The 20,695-nt window shown below is 36.5% G+C and overlaps 1 protein-coding gene across 1 annotated transcript; it reads right to left on the bottom strand.

Annotated features, from left to right (window-relative positions):
- Positions 1-1,528: 1,528 nt before the first annotated feature.
- On the bottom strand, positions 1,529-19,850 carry LOC103998846 (ATPase GET3A). The gene is made up of 7 exons (XM_009420452.3): positions 19,454-19,850; positions 19,196-19,317; positions 17,137-17,287; positions 8,515-8,625; positions 2,392-2,530; positions 2,172-2,287; positions 1,529-2,079 (listed from the first exon to the last, which is right to left on the bottom strand). Exons 1-7 carry the CDS (start codon positions 19,706-19,708, stop codon positions 1,903-1,905), a joined length of 1,071 nt encoding a protein of 356 aa, XP_009418727.2. The 5' UTR covers positions 19,709-19,850; the 3' UTR covers positions 1,529-1,902.
- Positions 19,851-20,695: the final 845 nt, after the last annotated feature.

Genomic DNA, 20,695 nt, shown 5'->3' with positions numbered 1-20,695 from the left:
ATAATTTTTATACTTAAAAAATTTATAATAATTTTAAAAATAAAAATAAATAATCTTATTTATCATAATACCATTGACTGTATTGACGAAAAATATAATAATTAACACCATATATTCGATTAACATGAAAGGTATGGATAAAAATATAATTTTAATATTCCTTTTGTTTTTAATCATTTTATCAAATAATAATAATTTTAAAATCTCATGTGATAAAAATAAAAAGGGTATTGAAATTATCTTTTTATACATCACTTTCACATTGATCTAATATGTAGTACCACGTGTTATGTGTTACATCAATGTAGCTGATGGCATTATGATAAATAAAATTATTTGTTTCACTTTTAAAACTATAGATAACCTAATATAAATTTTTTAAATATAAATATTATGATATAGGATCCAACTATAGAGGATAAAAAGACCATTCAAAGCTGAAGGTTAAATTTACAAGTTGTGAAATATATAACAAAAAAAATATTCATAAATGTCCAATCCAAACAAAGTTTTAGAATTTTCTCACTAATGCAAGGAATATAAAGATATCTTTCAATCAAATACAATTATTATTTAAATAAGGAAAGCATTGATGGAACCTTTCGGAAATGAAAAGGAGATGTACATATAGAGGATGGTGGCTTTGGATTGCTTTTAGATTTCCTAAATGCCAAACTAGGACTTAGTTACTCGCAAATACTTCTTTGGCTCTCATTTGTCTTATTTATCCCTCCATCTATAACTTTCTATATCTATCTTTCACAACCCTCGACTACGTTAATTTTATTGGGAAATTTGCATTATATCGTAAGGTTGAATGTATAAAGGTTTGCCACTGAGCTTCAGAAAAAGAACGGTGACTTTGTATAGCTTTATCCTTTGAGCAAAGATAAAGCGTTTGGATACTAAGTATTTGCTCTGTAGCCCTAAAGATATGATTGAACTTGAAATATTCCTCACTTGCAAAGAAAACCTTTTGATGATTGTCAAAAACTGGAAAGAGAGGAGGATCTCAAGAGTGGATTTAAGTTAGATATGTGACTATATCACTATAAAGTGTATTCAATTTCTTTTTCACATCTCTTTCTTTCTCTGCTAATCTGCTTTTTCATATGGAAATATTGAAATTTTGGACAAGGAGGTTGCAGCTACTTCCATTATCATCAAAACTCAGCTAGCATCTCAAGTGTAGTGAGTTGTAGATAACACACATGAGCTATGCAAATGATCTTTCATTGTTTTGTTAAGAAGAATACTTTATTTGTGCAGGTAACAAAGAGAGTGATCAAGTGAACACAGCAGCAATACATGGATCGTATTCAGGCAGTGAGAAGAAGCCATGCTTATTAGAAGAAAATGAGGCTAAATCCTAAACCCTAAACTTCGTGGAAGTAATTTGCAGGGATGAATGTTCACTGGTGATGTACCCTTGCATTACGATATGAACAATAATAGTAATGTTGAGTTATTGACACAGCCAGCATGCTATTTATCCCATTATAAACTAGAACTAGCACAAATAATGTCATGAAAGAAGAAAACTATAATGTAATAGATATGATGCCAAAACAATTGACAACTGGGAAGACCCCCATGTTCAAACAGAAAACGAACTTACCAAAATATCACAATGGTCACATCAAACCATTTGCAGATAATTGTAATTAAGGTTCTCATAAAAAATTGAAGGCCATCGAGGCAACAAGCACCTGCGATGAAATTAGAGAAATCCACTAAAGGAAAAATGAGGAGGAGAAAATTCTCGGCTGGCTCTGATGGAATTACCTGAGTCTAACAAGGAGGAATTAGCTTGCAGTGGATTTGAGAAAGATTTCTCGACCTTTTTATTGATCTTGGAAAAAGAATTCCAACATCTGAAGCCTCACTAGCTTTGAAGCACCATCAGGCATCTTGTTTGCCCTTTTGCAGTGTCTCTAGCTCTAACTTTGCTTCTTCAAGCTGTAATTTCAAAGTAGATATTCTCATCTGCACTTCCTCCAGAGTGCCCCTGGTGAGATCCGGCTTATATGGTGAAACATAGTGTTGAGAGAACTTTCTAAGAGCTTGAACTCCACAAACCTACAAAACACACATCACAGTGACTGGAATATATACACACATTCCCATGTAAATTCTAAAAAGCTGTCTTTTCAATTAGCACAAATTTTTACCTCCTCTGGCAGTAATGGCAATTTGGTGATATGGAAATCATCATAAAGCATGTAGAACTGGTCAATGTATTTTTGTTGCATCTTTATCCGTGCTTTGAGTAATTTGGATTCAACAGCTACAAGAATGAAAATGAGTGATTTGAAGTAGGATAAATTTTAGAAAATCCAAAGTGGACATTATGACACTTCCAAATATATCTTGCTGTTATATTTTACGCACCTTCATCATCAAAAAGTACTTGATTAATAATGATATTATGAGCATCTATCTCAAATTTTGTTAGTTCTTGCACCAACCTCTCTGTTTCATAGAGAGAAAGAAACTCTGGAATGCAAATGCAGACAAACGTTGTCAAATCCTGTCATAGAAAGTTTACAAGGTCAAGAAAGCAGTTATCTCAGTGAACATTTGTGCTCAGACGTTGCATCTGTAGCACAACAACAAAAAAGGTCAATCTCATGATAAAACTAGGAGGCATTTGTAAGAAGACAAGGCAAGCCCTATATATATACATGAACCATAAGGTATTTGTAAGAACCATAAGGCACACCAATAAAAAGGACTATAGACTCCGGTATGATAATAAACACACTGTAAAGTTTTGATTGGGATAACATAAAAGCCCATGCCAACTTATGCATGATAAATGATCAAGGTTATTAAAATTAGCCAATCCCGATCCAGATTGGCAATACTAAAATAAAATGGCAAAACAATAAGACCCCATTTCCTGTGCCACATCTGAAAGAAAAGAAAATAAAAAAGAGATGGATGAGATGACCAGGAATAACGAAGATGGAGAAGAAAACATATCTAGAAGTGGTGTATGAAACAAAAAAAGATATGATGCTTATCTCTCTGACATCTAGGGTCTTTTATTTGACCTTGCCATCAATGGACAAGTGTCTGATGATTGGGTGGATTTGCGTCATAGTCCCTTATCGTAAGTCTCTGACACTTGAATTCTAATGATATGTTTTTATCTGTTTCTGATGTTTCCTTGTGTATAACCATTGCAAAATTAATTTATACTTGGCTGTGTCAGCAAAAGGCATTACAGGAGAAGAAAACAGTACAGATTCCAAATCTTTTTTTAAGCATTGTTTTCTGATGATCACATGACACCGTCAATATCGATCCCAAGCCCGGACAAAAAAGATGGAGAATTGCATTAGATTACTAACAACCAGCATAAAACTATGTCAGATCTCATGAGCATGGATCTTAACCGACTACAATATAGAGCTAGGTCGTCACCTAAAAGTGACGCGAGGCACCTACACTAACCTAGGTGTCCAAATTATAAATAGTAGGCTAGGAGATCACCCAAAAACGGCCCATCACATCGGCACCCGGATGTGGTGCTAAGCAAGCAAGAGTTCTCTCATTGTTTTGGACCAATGAGAGTAAAAAAGTTAGTTCAAGAACAGAAAGTTAGGTTAGCAACTTGGAATATAGGAACACTTTCAATGAAGGGATTAAAATTGATAGACATTACGATTAGAAGAAGAATAACGATTTTTTGCTTACAAGAGACTGAGTAGGGAAAAATTTAAAGAGATTGATAGTACTGGATTTAAAATATGATATAATGGAAAAGATAAACACAGAAATGGTATAAGAATTGTTGTTGATAAGAATCTTATGAATAATGTTATAGATGTAAAAAATTTGAAGATAGAACCATAGTTTTAAATTTATAAAAGGACAAGATGTTTTGAATGTCATTAGTATTATGCCCCTCAAGTCAGATTGATGGATCAAACCAAAAAAGAATTTTGGAAAAGCTTAGATGATATCATTCAAGAAATGCCTATAACCCAAAAACTTATAATTAGAGGACATTTGAATGGTCATGTAGGGAAAACATATAATGAATATAAAGGGGTGGATGGAAGCTTTGGTTATGGGGAGAAAAATAAAGATAATGGTATGATTTGGGATTTTGCAACTTTGTACGATCTTATAATTGTAAATATTCACTTTAAGAAGAGAGATGAATATTTGATTACTTATAATAGTGATTACAACTGTGGTCAAATAAATTTTTTTCTCACTAAAAAGGTAGATAAAGTTATTTGTAAGAATTGTAAAATTATACCAGACGAAAGTTTGACAATTCAATATAGATTGATGGTTTAGATATTTACTGTAGAAAATGAAAAGAAAAAAAAGATAGTAGAAAATTTTACTAGGACCAGACGATGGAATTTTAAAAATGATACTGCAAACACTCTAAAGAATATAATGGAAAGGGAGACGACTTAAAACTTAGATAAGGATAACATTAATATTATTTGGGTTACGATGGCTAATGAGATTATGAGCTTAATAAAAGAGATTCTTGGTGAAACTAAAGGTAGAAGTGTAACCGTAAACGAGAGTTACTGGTGGTACGATGAAATTTAAAAAGTAATTTTTACTAAAATTTCATGTTTTAAATATTAGCAAAATTATAAAAATGAGAAAAAATTTAAAAGATATAAAGAATCTAAAAAAGTGGTTAGCATGATAATATATAAAGCTTATGATACTTTTTAAACTAAATTAGATACTATAGATAGTCAAAAAGATATATATCGAATTGCTAAAGGTAGGAAACGACAGTATAAAGATTTAGGTAATATTTAATGAATTAAAGACGAAGATCAAAGAATACTCATTAACGATAATGAGATTAAGAAAAAAGATTTAAAAGGATGACTAATGAATGCAGAAAGAGTTTTTTAGTGACAATTTATAAAAATAAAGATCACATACAAAATTATTCAATTTATAGAGGAATTAAAATCATGAGTCATAGTGTGAAACTTTGAGAAAGAGTTATCGAAAGTAGGATAAGGCTTGAAACAAATATCTCTGAAAATTATTTTGATGTTATGCTTGAAAGATCTACCATAAAAGTTATTTATTTATTAAGACGATTAATGAAAAAGTATAGGGAGAAAAAAAAAATTACATATGGTTTTTATTGACTTTGAAAAAGCCTATGAAAGGGTTCCGAGAGATTTATTACAGTGGGTCTTAGAAAATAAAACTGTATCCACTAATTATATTGATGTAAAGATATGCATAATAATGTAGCTACTAGTGTTAGAACTATAGGAAGTGTGTCTAGTGAGTTTCTTATTAGCATAGGATTATATCAAGGATCTACATTAAGTCCCTACCTTTTCACATTGATAATGGATGAACTTACTAGTTACTTATATGATAAACCTCTATGGTATATGTTATTTGCTGATGATATTATTTTAGTTGATGAGAGCTATGGAGGAATTAATTATAAACTTGAGCTATAAAGGCAAGTCTTAGAAACTAAAGGTTTTAGATTAAGTAAGACTAAGAACTAGATATATCAAATACAATTTTAATGATTCTAAAAATAGATAAGAAGTCTCTTTAAGTAAAAGCTTTAGGTATCTTGGATTAATTATTTAACAAGATGGAGAGATCGATGAAGATATTATTTATATAATAAAATAGGATAGTTAAAATGATGAAGGGCATTAGAAGTCTTATATAATCATCGGATACCTTTGAGATCAAAAGAAAAATTTTATAAAACAATTGTGAGACCACCAATGCTTTATAGAGTCGAGATGAGAATATCGAGATGAATGTGTAGAGTTACTAGGAAAGGTAGGAAAAAAATACCTTTACTCTTGAACAACTAGGTATTGCTTCAATAGAGGAGACCTTCGGATAAGAGACATTCGGATATGGTAGTCAAAAGAGGTAAAATGATTAATGTTAATGGTACGAAAAGTAAGGATTGCAATTTCGTATCATACCAGAGTTTCGATATATATATATATATATATATGTGTGTGTGTGTGTGTGTGTGTGTGTTAAAAAATAAAAAAAGGAGACGACGTCGCCTCGTTTCTTCTCCCCGCGTGGGGTACGGTTTCTTCTCCCCACCGAGGCTTCTTCTTCCCGCGCGGATAAGGAGAAGTCACCGACGACGCTGAGGCCTCGTCGCCGACGACGAGGAGTAGGCAACATCTCATCTGTAGAGGATGACAACGGATCGAGATCGTCAAGGGAGAGTAGCGCCGAATCTCCAGGTTCTCCCTTTTCTTCTCCCTCTTCTTCCTTATCCCTTAGCTCATACTGTCGGGTAGCAGGCGACGACAGTCAAAATCGACCGTTAACGACCGACTTGGGGCGGTAACGAGGAGGAAATAGCCCCAATCGACGGTATTACCCGATAGCGAGCGGTTCGCGTACCGATCTGTTGGCGAACTGATACGTACCGCCCGTACCTCATTCAAAATTAATATCCTTGACGAAAAGAGATAGAGGAAAACCTAAAAAGACTTTAATAGAAACTATAAATAAATATTAAACTATTTAAATACTAAACTTAACTAAACATATGACTTTTTTCATATCTCAACGGTGATAAAAGATTTATGTAGTCAACCCCAAATAGTAGGGACTTACGGTTTTGTTGTTGTTATTGAATAGAATGGTATTTTCCTTATCCAATTTAAAATTTTCTAATTTAATTTATTTTCAGATTTTTCTATTCTTTGAATTGTATATATTTTTCTCATCTTCTAAAGGTTTTAATTGATTTTTTATCAATAAAATCCCCCTATTTATGTTTGTCTAACCCTACGAGCTTTTTCTCATAAGTTATATGACCCACTTCATAACAATTCAAGGATGCTCGATTCCAATGTTTAAAACCTTGCAAATGTTGTTATATTCACAAAATATCTAGTTATATTCTTCTCCCTTTGTATTCACCTCTAAATTCTAACCACCTCTTACTGTAGTCCCCTTTCCACCACCTTCTTTCACTAGCTATCTAGTACATCATCTATTTTTATAACATTACACTGTAGCCTTACATACTATAATGAAAGCTGACCATTATAAGCATTAGATTCATATATCTGAGAGAGAGGGGTTTATTTGCTTGCATCTAGTGAGATCAGAACAAAATTATAAAGCCTAGAAAAAAAATTCTACCTGTCTTTTTCTACCTTTTTGGTTCTTTTTATCCCTTGAAGGCGACTGTAGGTCTTCCACCTTTTCATCCTACTATCTTTACTCTTCTAAACGTTAAGCATTCTCTATATTAGGACATGGAACATTGGTACGGTTTTAGAGGTTAAATTAGGATATTCTTTTGTAATGAAATCTATGTTGAACATGAAGCCAAAACAAATACAAAGATCAAGACCAATGTGACTTTACACAGATCACCTCAAAAACAAGCTCTACGCAATGTAAATGAACTGATGCAATCCAATTCAAAGGGTTTAATTATGAAGTTGGTTATGTAAAATAATCATTTGTTTTATTTTTAAGATTTTACATCTAAATTTTAATTATATTCTAGATGGAGTGATTGTACCATGATCATGACAAAAAAATAATAACAGTAAGACTTGTGTTTTGTTGGGTTATGTATGTATCTTCTTCTCCCTAGAGTAAAATTTCTACCAGCTTCTTGACTCTCTATTCCTAGCATGATCTACCTCTCCTCTTGTTGCCTATCTAGCAAATCATGTAACATCACATTTATAACATGAAACTGTATCATACACTTATATACCAAAATACGATGATCAAAGCCCATCACCTCAAGAATTTGGTTCCTGTCATCGAGTGATGTGACTCTACATGCATCACTGATGAGGTTCAGTAGTTAAATCAGTTGTGACAGCATAAATGGACATCAATTAGCACACTGCAATAGAAGAGGTAGGATGCTTTTCTTCAACTAAAGGTAATTAGGCTGATTTCTAGAACACAGGCAAAGGGAAAGAAGCAACATGTGAGAAACTAAATCCTTACAGTTATCTGTATCATTAGCTTGGATCATTTTGTCAAGTCCTGGCATCATAATCATATAATCAACAGCATGCCATCAGATTAGGAACACCTACTGTACAACACCTCCATATAGAAGGAACAAAATTATAAGAATAAATGAAAGAAACAAATTTGGAAAGGAAAACAAACTATATATGTATGTATAATTATTTTCCTCAGGTAATTCCAAACAACTATTACAATTACAGGAGCAATTACTACTGTCATGGCCAACACTCTAAGGATCTACCATGATCAGGTCACAAATCCATAAGCTCAATTCTTATGATTTTGAATGAACATACCCCCCAAAACCAGAAGTAAACAGGAAGCACCTCTGAGAAAAATCATATGTTAAATAAATATTCAAAATATTCAAAATATGAATAGCTAGTAGCAAGTCAATTCCTAAAAGAGTTTATCAAATATTCACATGTAAGTAGCATTTAACAGAAAAACTTTCTGATGCTACCCAACCGATAAGCACATCTGAAAGGATTGTGATCTTACTGGATCCTTAAATTGTCTGTTTACTTGCTCAATCACATCCTTCATACCTTCCAGCTTTCCTAGCATAGCATCAGTACTGAACTCATCACCAAGACCGAAAAGACGAGTAGCCTGTCAGCAGAATTTAATATCAACGTGAGTTGGTGAAAAAAAACTAGTACTTCAATAGAGACATGTAATGTGGACACAGCATTCAGTTATAAGAAAGAGTACTTGATGAAAGAATAATAAGCACATGTTTCAAGATCATATATAAAAAATGTTTGTTGTGATAATTCTTATGTGAAACTTGGGAGTTCGTTCGCCAACAAATGTGTAATTCTTATGTGAAATTCCACTTTAAAAATTTGTACTAACGCAGATTTTAGGCCTTGCTAGTCTTTTGACAACTCAAACTTAATGGACAGAAAGTTGGTATATATTTTCTCCAATTTCTCTTGCTGAAAAAGCTAAGATAAATATGTAAAATTTTCAAATAAATATCACAAAGAGAAGAAATATTAGGGTAAGTGCAGCCCTTATTTCGTATATATATCAGGGTTTTTAATATCGTTCCATACTGCTTGGTATGGGCGGTACGTATCGATCCGCTAGATGACCGACATATGGACTGTTCGCTACCGAGTGGTATCAGCCTGGCTGTGCCAAGGCGAGGCGAGGAAGAAGAGGGCATTCGAAGAAGAGGGAGAAGCATCGAGGAAGAGGGAGAAGAGTCAAGAAAGAGGACCACAAAGTCACCGATGCGTTGTCACCAGCGTCTCGATGAACTTGAGCCCGTCGAACCTCGGCGCAAACTTATCTTCCATGCCCTTTCTCAATCCCGATCCGGCGTCGCCCTCCCTCAATGATCCCGATCCAGGCGGTAACGGCGGGGAGAGTCGTGCCTCTTTGGAGAAGGAGCTGGAGGTGCAGGGATCAAGGGAGGCAGCGGCGAGAGCAATGGAAGCGGCGGCCACAAGGAAGGCGACGAAGACCTCGGCCTTCTTCATCTCCAAACGGTCTCCTTCGTACACTACCGCCGCACGGGGAACTTTCTGATGTCGTCTTTCTTCTCCCCACCTCCTTGACATTGAAGGCCGTAGACGAGGCGACAATGACGAGGTGTTAGGACTCTAGCTTGAAGAGTCCTAATTGAGAGGGACATTCATGTAAAAATGTTAGGACTCTAGCTAGGAGAGTCCTAATTGAGAGGGACATTCTGTTAGGACTCTAGCTAGGAGAGTCTTAATTGTGAGGGGCATTCATGTAGGAGGTTTTTTCTTAGAGAAGAATTAGGAGTTGTAAGGGAATATGAGTCTTGAGTAGGAGTCCTATTAGGAGTTGGTTAGAAGTAAGAGTCTTAAGTAGGAGTCCTATTAGGAGTTAGGGTTTAGAAGCCCTATAAATAGTCATGTATTCCTTCTCTTTTCTTAAGCAATAGATGAATCTTTTCTGCAGCCTTTGAGCAGCAACTTGGAGGGAGGAACCCCTATAGAGTTCCAAGGAGGCCGATCCCCTAAAGAGATCAACCCCAAGTTTAGAATCTGCAAGGGTTCTAACACCTGGTATCAGAGCAGCGTTCTTGGCATCTCGCTGCCCTTCCACAGCCATCCAAAGCAATTACCACAATTGCTTAAAAGATCATCACCGAATTCCGCCATCATCTCCACCACCGCGGATCATCCTTTGATCTCCCCGTGAATTGCAACAGGTTTTGGTTTCCTACCTTACTGCTGCTGCAATTTAGTTATCCTTATTCGAAAATCCAAAAAAAAAAAAAAATTGTTCCTATATTGCTGCATAAACTTTTCGTCACAAAGTTTTCATCTCTACGACGAAAGATACATTGCAAAATTCCAGCCGTATAGCACCATCTGTTTGATCTTGCTACTGTGCTTTTTCTATCCAAATTTCTACGAAATTTTTATGACATCTTTGACACTTCCTAACAGTGGATTTCCCTTTGGTTTCATCAAAAAATTCTCAATCTAAACTACTGATCTTTTATGAACAATCTGCTGCACTTGAATTGCAGAATTCAAGCCGCATAGCACCATCTGTTTGATCTTGCTACTGTGCTTTTTCTATCCAAATTTCTACAAATTTTTTATGACATCTTTGACACTTCCTAACAGTGGATTTACCTTTGGTTTCATCGAAAAATTCTCAATATAAACTACTGATCTTTTATTTCCAATCTGCTGCACTTGAAAATCTATGCTGCAGAAAATTTCAGCTGCATATCGTTGCCTTAACCCATCTATTTGCAATCCTTTTTTGAATGAAATTTCTTATACACTTCATTGATCATCTTGGCTTCCATCTAAGATTGATCTATTAAGAAATTCATCTCTAAAAACGATTTTATGTTGCTGCAAATTTTCATCGTAACCCGCTGAAATTTTTCGACGACAATTCTGCAATTACAACTTGCACCAATTTCCTTGCTGTTATACTGCCGAAATTTTCTTGATTAAATTAGATATCCTTGCTGTCATATAAACTGTGATTTTGCTATCAATTCCCTCCTCAATTCTCTCAAGTTTTTGGTGGAAATTACGTCCAGAAACCGTTGTTTCTTCGACGATAATTCTACTCTTACAAGACAGCACATACTTGCTGCAACTTCCACGGATTTCTGTCAAACCTTTGCTACCATCTACCACAGATCCAAAACTTTCATCCACAACCCTAAAACTCTGCCAAACCACACCCTCAAACTGCACCTAAAACAGCCACAAAACAAGCCTAAACCGCAGCCTACATCCACCAATCCACCAACCCTTTCAACCATCACTTCTCTCAACCTATACATGCCCTTAACCCAACAACAAAAGAGAGATCTTAACATCATAGATTTTGGGCCATATACTATGGCATCTAAGGCGGCAATCAATGCTAAATTCGAAGCCTTGGAGGCGCGAATGGAGGATAAGATTCGGATGCTCTTTACCGAACTCAGATTGGGCCGACCACTAAGCCCGAAGAAATCATATCAAGGAGAGAGCTTTGCCCAATCACACCAAGCCCAAAGAGATGACTTCCAAGGGAGGGGAGGCTCTATGACCGACCCCAACTATCCATGCATGAGAGTGGACTTCCCTAGATGGGAAGAAGGAGACCCGATTGGTTGGATCTCACGCGCAGAGCGATATTTTCGGCACCACAAAATCGCAGATGCATCTATGGTGAAAATTGCAGCTATACATCTTGAAGGGGATGCTATACAGTGGTTTAAACAGTTTGAACATACTTATGGAGTCCTTTCATGGCAACAATTCAAAGAAGGACTGATGATCCGCTTCAGACCAACCGATTACGAGAATATTGACGAACAACTGGCAAAGATCCGACAAACCTCCACCATTCAGGAGTACCAAACCAGGTTTGAAAGGTTATCTAATCAAAATCATGATTGGTCTCAAAAACAGCTATTGAGGACATTCATTGAGGGCTTGAAGCCGGAGATCCGAGGAGAAGTTAAAAGCGCGACAACCGTACACGCTTATGGCAGCTATCTCTTTCGCACGACATCAAGAGGAGCAATTGAACCATGAAGCTCGGAGGACTAGGGTCGCTCCTCAACCAGTAATATTGAAGCCCTCAGCCCCCCCTACCATCGACCAAGTCCCTGCACCAAAGAGGTTAACAGGAGAAGAGCTTCGGGAGCGATATGCGAAGGGGTTATGTTGGCATTGTGACGAGCCGTGGAGCCGTGAGCATCGCTGTAGTAAAGGGGGACTTCTTATGATTGAACCGATAGAAGAAGAGGTCATTGAACATCCAAAAGAGAGCCTTGAACATGAAGAAGAAGATGCAGAAGAAGAGCCACAACCGACCGAAGTTACGGTACATACACTAGCTAGCTACTCAAACCCGCAAACGATGAAAATTGGAGGCCTTTTCAAACAACAACCAATCACTGTTCTCATCGACACGGGCAGTACTACTAACTTCCTAAATAGTAAGCTTGCTGTTCGGATATCATTACCTATCGAGAATCGCTGCAGGTTTGATGTTAAGGTCACCGACGGACGGATTTTGAATTGTGATCATAGGCGCTTGCAGGAGAAACTATTGCTGCAGGACCAAGAGATAATTGCATATTTCTTCCTTCTCCCTCTTAACGATCATGAGGCCATGCTCAGAATTAAATGGTTGACGATATTAGGTGATATTTCTTGGAATTTTATGAAACTAATTATGAAATTTTACAGTAAAGAGAAACGGGTGACATTGCACGGGAAACGTGGGGGCGACATAACAACGATTTGCACACAACAAATGGAGAATGTTTTGCATAAAGCATGCAGCGGCTTTTTGGTACAACTTGAGCAGCAAACTAAGGGAGAGCCAACAGAATTTAAAGATCCAAATCTACTTCCTTTGCTTGCTGAATTTTCAAATATATTTGACGAACCGCGCAACCTACCTCTTACCTGTCGGCATGATCATTGTATAATGATTCTTCCAGGCAAATCTTCAGCAAATGCTCAGCCATATCAGTATCCACATCTCCAGAAGGATGAAATAGAAAGGATTATAAAAGAGATGCTCGAAACAGGAGTTATTCGGCCAAGTTGCAACCTCTACTCTTCGCCGGTGCTACTTGTACGCAAGAAGGACGGAACAAGGCGAATATGTGTTGATTACCGAGCTCTCAATGGCATAATCATCAAGGACAAATACTTTATTCCAATAGTAGATGAATTGCTAGATGAAAGGGAGCACAAATCTTTACAAAGCTGGACCTTTGATCCGGGTATCATCAAATACGAGCATACGAAGAAGACATACGGAAAACCACCTTTTGAACACACAACAACCACGAATTTTTGCTTTCTTCAACAAAAGGTGGAATATCTTGGGCATATCATATCAGAGGAAGGTGTGGCAGTGGACCCCTTCAAAATGGGAGCAATGCAAAACTGGCCGACCTCGAGAAACATAAAATTGCTACATGGCTTTCTGGGTTTAACAGGCTACTACCGCAAGTTCGTGAAAAACTATGGAAAGATCAGTGCACCACTTACTTCCTTACTAGAAAAAGATGTCTTCCAATGGTTGGACAGAGCCTCCGCTGCCTTCGACAAACTTAAGGCAGCCATGACGACGACGCCGGTGCTAACACTACCAGATTTCAACCGACCCTTCATTATTGAGGCCGACACATCTGGAGTCAGAATTGGAGCCATTCTCATGCAAGATGGTCGACCACTCGCATACACTAGCAAGGCATTATCTCCCTCCGATCAAAATATGTCAACATATGATAAGGAGATGCTCGCCATTGTGCGCGCATCAACGAGGTGGAGATTGTACTTGATCAGGCGATACTTTCAAATCAAGACCGACCATAAAAGCCTAAAATATCTCTTGGAGCAGAAGATATCTTCCCCCGAGCAGTAAAAATGGGTAACAAAACTTCTTGGATTTGATTTTGAAATAACTTACAAAAAGGGGAAAGAGAATGTTCTTGCAGATGCGCTTTCGCAGCTACCCGAGCAAGTTGAAGTTTCGACCGTTTCACTTCCGACCAGCGACTTCCTTGAGGATATTAAGATGGAATGGCAGGAAGATTCAGATACTAGTAAGATTATAAAAAAATTGGAGGAAGCACCAAGCCCCATGGCTCATTACAATTGGGACTCAAAAGAATTACACTATAAGGGACGCATTGTGCTTATGACAAATTCTACTTGCATCTTCAATGGCAGATTTTGGACAAAGTTATTCTATATGCAGGGTACTAAATTGAAAAGGAGTACGACATATCACCCACAAACCAACAGCCAACCGGAAGTTTTAAACAGGTGCTTGGAGACAGCCCAAAGCCACCCACTAAATATGACTACCCAAAGAGAACTCCAGACCCAGCCAAGTGCCATTATTGATCGACGGATCGTGACTCGACGACGACGACCCACTAATGAAGTACTGATACAGTGGGCGAACCTACCAAAAGAAGATGCCACTTGGGAGAACTATGACGACTTGAATATCAAATTCCCAGAATTCATGAATCATCAGCCTCGAGGACAAGGCTGATTTGAAGAGGGCGGGTCTGTTAGGACTCTAGCTTGAAGAGTCCTAATTGAGAGGGACATTCATGTAAAAATGTTAGGACTCTAGCTAGGAGAGTCCTAATTGAGAGGGGCATTCACGTAGGAGGTTTTTTCTTAGAGAAGAATTAGGAGTTGTAAGGGAATAGGAGTCTTGAGTAGGAGTCCTATTAGGAGTTGGTTAGAAGTAAAAGTATTAAGTAGGAGTCCTATTAGGAGTTAGGGTTTAGAAGCCCTATAAATAGCCATGTATTCCTTCTCTTTTCTTAAGCAATAGATGAATCTTTTCTGCAGCCTTTGAGCAGCAACTTGGAGGGAGGAACCCCTATAAAGTTCCAAGGAGGCCGATCCCCTAAAGAGATCAATCCCAAGTTTAGAATCTGCAAGGGTTCTAACACGAGGCTACCGCTCAGTACGCCCTGTATCTTCTTTATATCTTTTTATATCTTTATATATTGATTTTTATCTTTTTTATATAAAAATATATATTTATATCTTTTTTATATATTAATTATATTTTTTATATATATTTAGTACCGTTCGGTACACTAATACCATACCGTACCGAACAAAGCTCGGTATACTGGTACGATACGAAATTAAAAACCTTGATATATATTATAGCTACTGACCTATATAACCACTAGAAGCAAAGACCATACTATGGACAACAAGGATCAACGCAATACCGGTGACCAAATGTAAGACACTGCTACACCAGATTTCAGCAAGCACCTATGATGTAAAAACTGACCTCTGTTTTCAATCGTATTTTACCTTTTCAATTTGAATGAGACCAGAAAACCAATGAACATCTAATTTACATTTATTAGGTTTATCTTTGTTTACAAAACGGAAACTCCAGTTCTATCAGTAAGTCTGTAGATTAGCTCCAATAAAGAGGATGCCAATATTCACAAGTGAAGGGAAGTTCTTTATCTCAAACGTTTTGCCAAAAGCCAAAACCAAAACTCAAGTACCTAACAGATTTGTTGTAAATCAAATTTAATGTAGCACATGGTTAATATGATGTCACTTTTGATTGTCAACTGATCCTCATCTTTTTTTCTCTCATCAAATGCGTGGAGGAAAAACTATTAGTGCAACTATGGTAGTACTTTAGAACCTTCTGAGTTTTGACAATTAAATTTGTGCTCAGGCTTCTTAGTTGCCTACTTGAGGCTATCTTTTAGTTCAAGAAACTGAGTTAAATCTAGGAATACACATACCAACCACAGCAGGTAATGGCACTACACTGATGCTTGGGCTAGCATGTAGGCAGCTGTCTCTCGGTAAACCTCTAAAAAACACATTATATGTGGATGGTGCTTACCATTCATAAGCATGACCTCCTTTTTTTTTAGTCCTATTAGTTACTTTCTGCTTAATATTCACACACCTTTCCAGTCATGATGTGACCAACAGATCAGCAATTATGGAAAGATGCAGCTGGCCATCAGCTGGCAATCAAGACAAGCATTAGCAGACTATCAACATGTCAAAAATAATGAAAGCAAGCTACGATTTGGTAATAATGCAGGGCAACACATTTTAATAATTTGGAAGTAAAGCAAGTTACTCCACGCACTATGCCAATTCCTACGACATTCTAGACTATATCAATCATCTTCCATGACCACTAATGGATATCAACTATATGCCACCATCTATTGCTGCAAGCTACTATGATAACTTGAAAATTGACTATAACCATGATAGTTATCACATGGTGGATTATCTATCAGCATATCTGATATGTCTACATGGCTAACTTCTCGCGATGGACAACCTTGCTGTGGGAATCAAAAATCTATGTAGACCACTTGTTGGCTAGATAACCCATCTGAAGTGAATGGTCAATATCGAAAATCAAGTAGGCATTGTCACTACTATAGTGACTACATATACAGCCAAGGGATTGTCGATGATCCAAACACCACCACAGACTATCCCACTATACTATCAGCATTCTTGACCATATAAGGTCTCAGAAAATCTTTATTGCTCATTGTAAGCCCAAAAGAATTGGACAAGATTTTGAATCTACAGAGGTAGCTTATATCCAATAGAGTACACCAAAGAGTACTAGTACAACCAATCACCTTCAAATCCTCTATGGCGACATTAGGCTCAAAACAACTTCCATAAAGAATGAGGATGGTGGACCATAACTTTTGTTGGTCGACAGGTCATGCTGTTTCAACAATCAAAACATAGTTGTAGATGAGAGACAATCCAACGGTGAAGCCAAGATCTTCACCAGATATTGTAAAAGAAAAATGTTGCTCGAGCTATTGAATTAGCAGCTAAAGACAATCTAAGTTAATAAATACACACACACACACACACACACACACACACACATATATATATATATATATATATATATATATATATATATGAGACCACTTCAAGAGGACAATGAATCAACTTTGACTGCTCGTTGCATCGGCCCTATTCAGCAGCCTTCTTGGGACATCATTACTGGATATAACTTTGTTCCATAAATCAGTCCCCTATACAACATTACAACTTACAGAACTATAAAGTCAGATGAATTGCCTAAGAATAGTGCAAGTACCTGGTTCATAATGCCACCAAATTTGTTTTTCAAGGCCATAACTTTCTCCAGCCCCTTCTCTAAAGTTGATGGGAATTGCAACAATCGTAGAGTATGACCAGTTGGAGCAGTATCAAACACTATAACTGAGTAATCCATTGTTTGGACTAATCTGCAGTAAAAAATAAAAGATGGGTTTTAGCGGTTTTTTGTCTTCAAAATAAGAAATGAATTAAGATAACTAGCAGTTTCAGATATAAAATTAAATATTTTGTTTAACGACAAGCATCAGAATTCAGAAATCAAAAATATACTATGATACAGAAATATCAAACACTATAACTGGGTAACTTGTTTGGACTAATCTGCAGTAAAAAATAAAGGATGGCTTTTAGGGGACTTTTTGTCTTCAAAAGTAGAAATGGAGTAAGATAACTAGCAGTTCCAGATAAGAAAATAAATACTATGTTTAATGACAAGCATCAGAATCCAGAAATCATAAACATACTGTCATACAGAAGTTTCAAGCATCTCAAGGAGATTACTAAATAAACATTAAATTAACATGACTAGCCTCTGGATTCAGAATCATAAATATGCTGCCGCATACACAATATCCAAAAGCATTGAACAGGTTGCTAAACAGGCAAGACGACATCAGTAACTGATAATTATCATCGGTCAAAGTTCAAACATTTATTGAAGTAATAGCTGCACAAATCAGTATAACATCATAGGATCGATAAAAAAACAAAAGATCTGACAAGGAACACAGACAATAAAAGATCTAACAAAAATAAAGCAGTTAATGAAGATATCAGCCGTCCAAGTACATGAAAAACAAAATACAAATAAAAGCATTCTTATTTCTTATAACAAGGAATCAATCATCTCATTTACCAACTCTAGAGAATCTTCACTTTCATTTTTTTGCTTCAAAAGACGATCTTTCTTATTATCAAGATATTTAATTTAGATTTATTTCTTTCTTTTAAAGCATCTTCAATCAAGCATATCTCCCCAATCATCTTCTGTTTTAGCACAGTTCCTTTTCTTCTCGTCGGACAATCTTGGTCGGTCGGCTCATTCTTCATCCAAGAAAGAAGATTTTTGCTAGGATTTTCTGACAATTTAGACTTGGTAACACAAGTTAATGGATTATGACAAATATGAATTGTTAAGACTTTGTCAGTTTGTGAACTTTCCAATTGTTGGCCATTTTCAATTGACGAGATAAATATTGAAATACGTTAAAGGATCTATATGTATTTTTCTTGGTTCTAAGATGAGAACAGAAAAAAGTTAGAAATGATCAATACTTTAAATATGCTCTTCCACCTTGGTGTTATTCAAACACTATATCAATAATGAACATAATCCCACATTTCCTCATAACCCTATACTGTAGCAATATTTTAATTATTTATTACTATAGGAAAAAAAACATATTTGATGTAAAAAAATTAATTTTTGTTTCATGCTAAAGTTATATATATGTATGTATGTATGTATGTATGTATGTATGTATGTATAGTTTATTGGCATCGTATTTGGTTGTTCACAGTACTCTTTAAGACAACAATTGACATCTCAAAGTGTTAAACCAACATCCAGGAGCTAAACAATCAAGAGTAAATGCACTGTATTTAAATAACTGAGAACTTGGTTTTATCCAAGTTTAAGCTTTTTTTATAATTTTGAGAGAACTCCTAAAACTTATCAAATTGCAGACAGTTAATACTGTGGGAAGATCCAGACTTGTTAGTTAACGAACCATGTCGATAATATCATACCGCAGCAACGATCTGTTTTCATCTCTCCCATACAAATGCCTAGTTAAGGATTGCTCTAGGATACCAAAAACCTCCATTTTAGTAATATTTCTCGCGAAGAATAAAAACTTAGTGCATATTTGATGAAGGGTTTAAACCTGATATAATAATCCAAGTAATACAAACATCAGCTAAATCATCAGCATAAAGGGAGGCCCAGCCCAACAGTTATGTTATTACACATCAACAGTAATTTTTTCTATATGCCCTCTCCAAAGAGAATGCAAATGGAACGAGAGAAAACTTACTTCAGCATTTCAGCGAAGCTCATGGCCTCATCGACTCCAGGGATCGCATTCGTTAGCTCCGAAAGGAACCCATCGAGTCCCTCGTCAGACAAATCGTCGCCCTCCACCTTCGGATCGACCTCCTGCAGTCGACGGAAGAATTGGTTAAAATTCCACGATCACAAAGCAGAAAAAAGAGGAACAATCGGCAATAGGATTGATAAAAGATGGCTCAGATCGGAGATGGGATACGTGAGAGAGAATGAGTGTTAGTAATACCATGGCATAGAGGTTGGAGAAGCCATTGACGAGGGTGGGGATCTTGGTGAAGCGCTGCTGGAACGCGTCGCTGAGGTTGTGAGCGGGGTCGGTGGAGATGACGAGGACGGACTGGCGGACCTGCGCGAGGAGGATGGAGAGGATGGAGCTGCAGGTCGTCTTCCCCACGCCGCCCTTCCCACCCACGAACACCCACTTCAGCGTCTCCTGCTCTAAGATGTTCCGCACCGACCCCTCCGGCACATCAGTCGCCATCGCCACCGCCCTCCCCTCGGTTTGTTCCCCTTCCGATTTGGCTCTTTTTCCGTTTCTTGTTGCGTACCAGGAAGCCGAGAAGCGAGAGGAGACGATCGAGGAATTGGGGCTTCTGTGGGCGTTTGATCGTGTAGATTTATGATAAACAGGATGGATTAATGATCAGATCTCTGGGTCTGGGAATGGGGCCACATTTGAACGCAAACTAAGTAGCACTCCGTAGAGTTCTTTCTAAAATAATATTTTTAAAATTAATTAATTATATATATATATATATATCATTTTGTTGGAAGAAACCTTTTTTGAGTTTCCTTAGAAAGGTATCATATTTTATTTTTTTTTCTCCTATTTTAGGTAATAGTCATAATGTCTCTTGTCATCTTTCTCCCATCATGACTTAGCTAGAATTATCTAAATTATAAGGTATATTTATATTATTTATCTACAAAAGGTCAATCTAGAAATAATCTTGTATAAGTTCAAAGGATATATAAAAAAAAAATTGATTAATTTAATTGAATAAACGATAGACAAAACGAATACATCTAGTGAAAGAGGATAGCTTTAACAACAAATACTTGGTATGTGAGAGCAAAAAAAAATAAGGATTTCATAATAACAATAGTAAGTCTACAAACGATTGTTCACCGAGCGTTAAGCATATTAAAAAGTTCCTATAGACTTTATATGCAAACTTGTGAATCTAATCAATGTCCAACACTACCTTAAACCCTCATCTAGCCCTGTGCCATCTAGAAGGTTCCAAGCTGTTGACATGGTTATTGTTTTATTCCGTAACATAACCTATAAAAAATAGATCATGATATGCAAAAACTAAGCCCTTTTAGAATAGTTTTACCTATTTTGGTGAGCGATTACTCTACAGCTATGTAAATTATTCCTACTTATAGTTTGTAATTAAAACACAAAGTGAAATATACTGCGAAACAAATGTATAAGTAAACAAAGGTGACGAACTATCTATTG

The sequence above is a fragment of the Musa acuminata genome, chromosome BXJ2-9 (genome assembly GCF_036884655.1).
Source record: "Musa acuminata AAA Group cultivar baxijiao chromosome BXJ2-9, Cavendish_Baxijiao_AAA, whole genome shotgun sequence".
NCBI classification, from domain to species: domain Eukaryota; kingdom Viridiplantae; phylum Streptophyta; class Magnoliopsida; order Zingiberales; family Musaceae; genus Musa; species Musa acuminata.
The sequence above is the reverse complement of the archived record's forward strand: the minus strand, read 5'-3'. Positions and strand labels throughout refer to the sequence as shown.

Bases quoted from the DNA above. Each gene is read 5' to 3' on its own strand.
- LOC103998846 (XM_009420452.3), bottom strand. From the start codon at position 19,708: ATGGCGACTGATGTGCCGGAGGGGTCGGTGCGGAACATCTTAGAGCAG. The intron at 19,318-19,453 runs GTATTACTAACA...CGTCGACTGCAG, and splicing joins TCTCCAACCTCTATGCCATG to GAGGTCGATCCGAAGGTGGA. The intron at 2,288-2,391 runs GTGCGTAAAATA...TCATTCTTGTAG, and splicing joins AGTACTTTTTGATGATGAAG to CTGTTGAATCCAAATTACTC.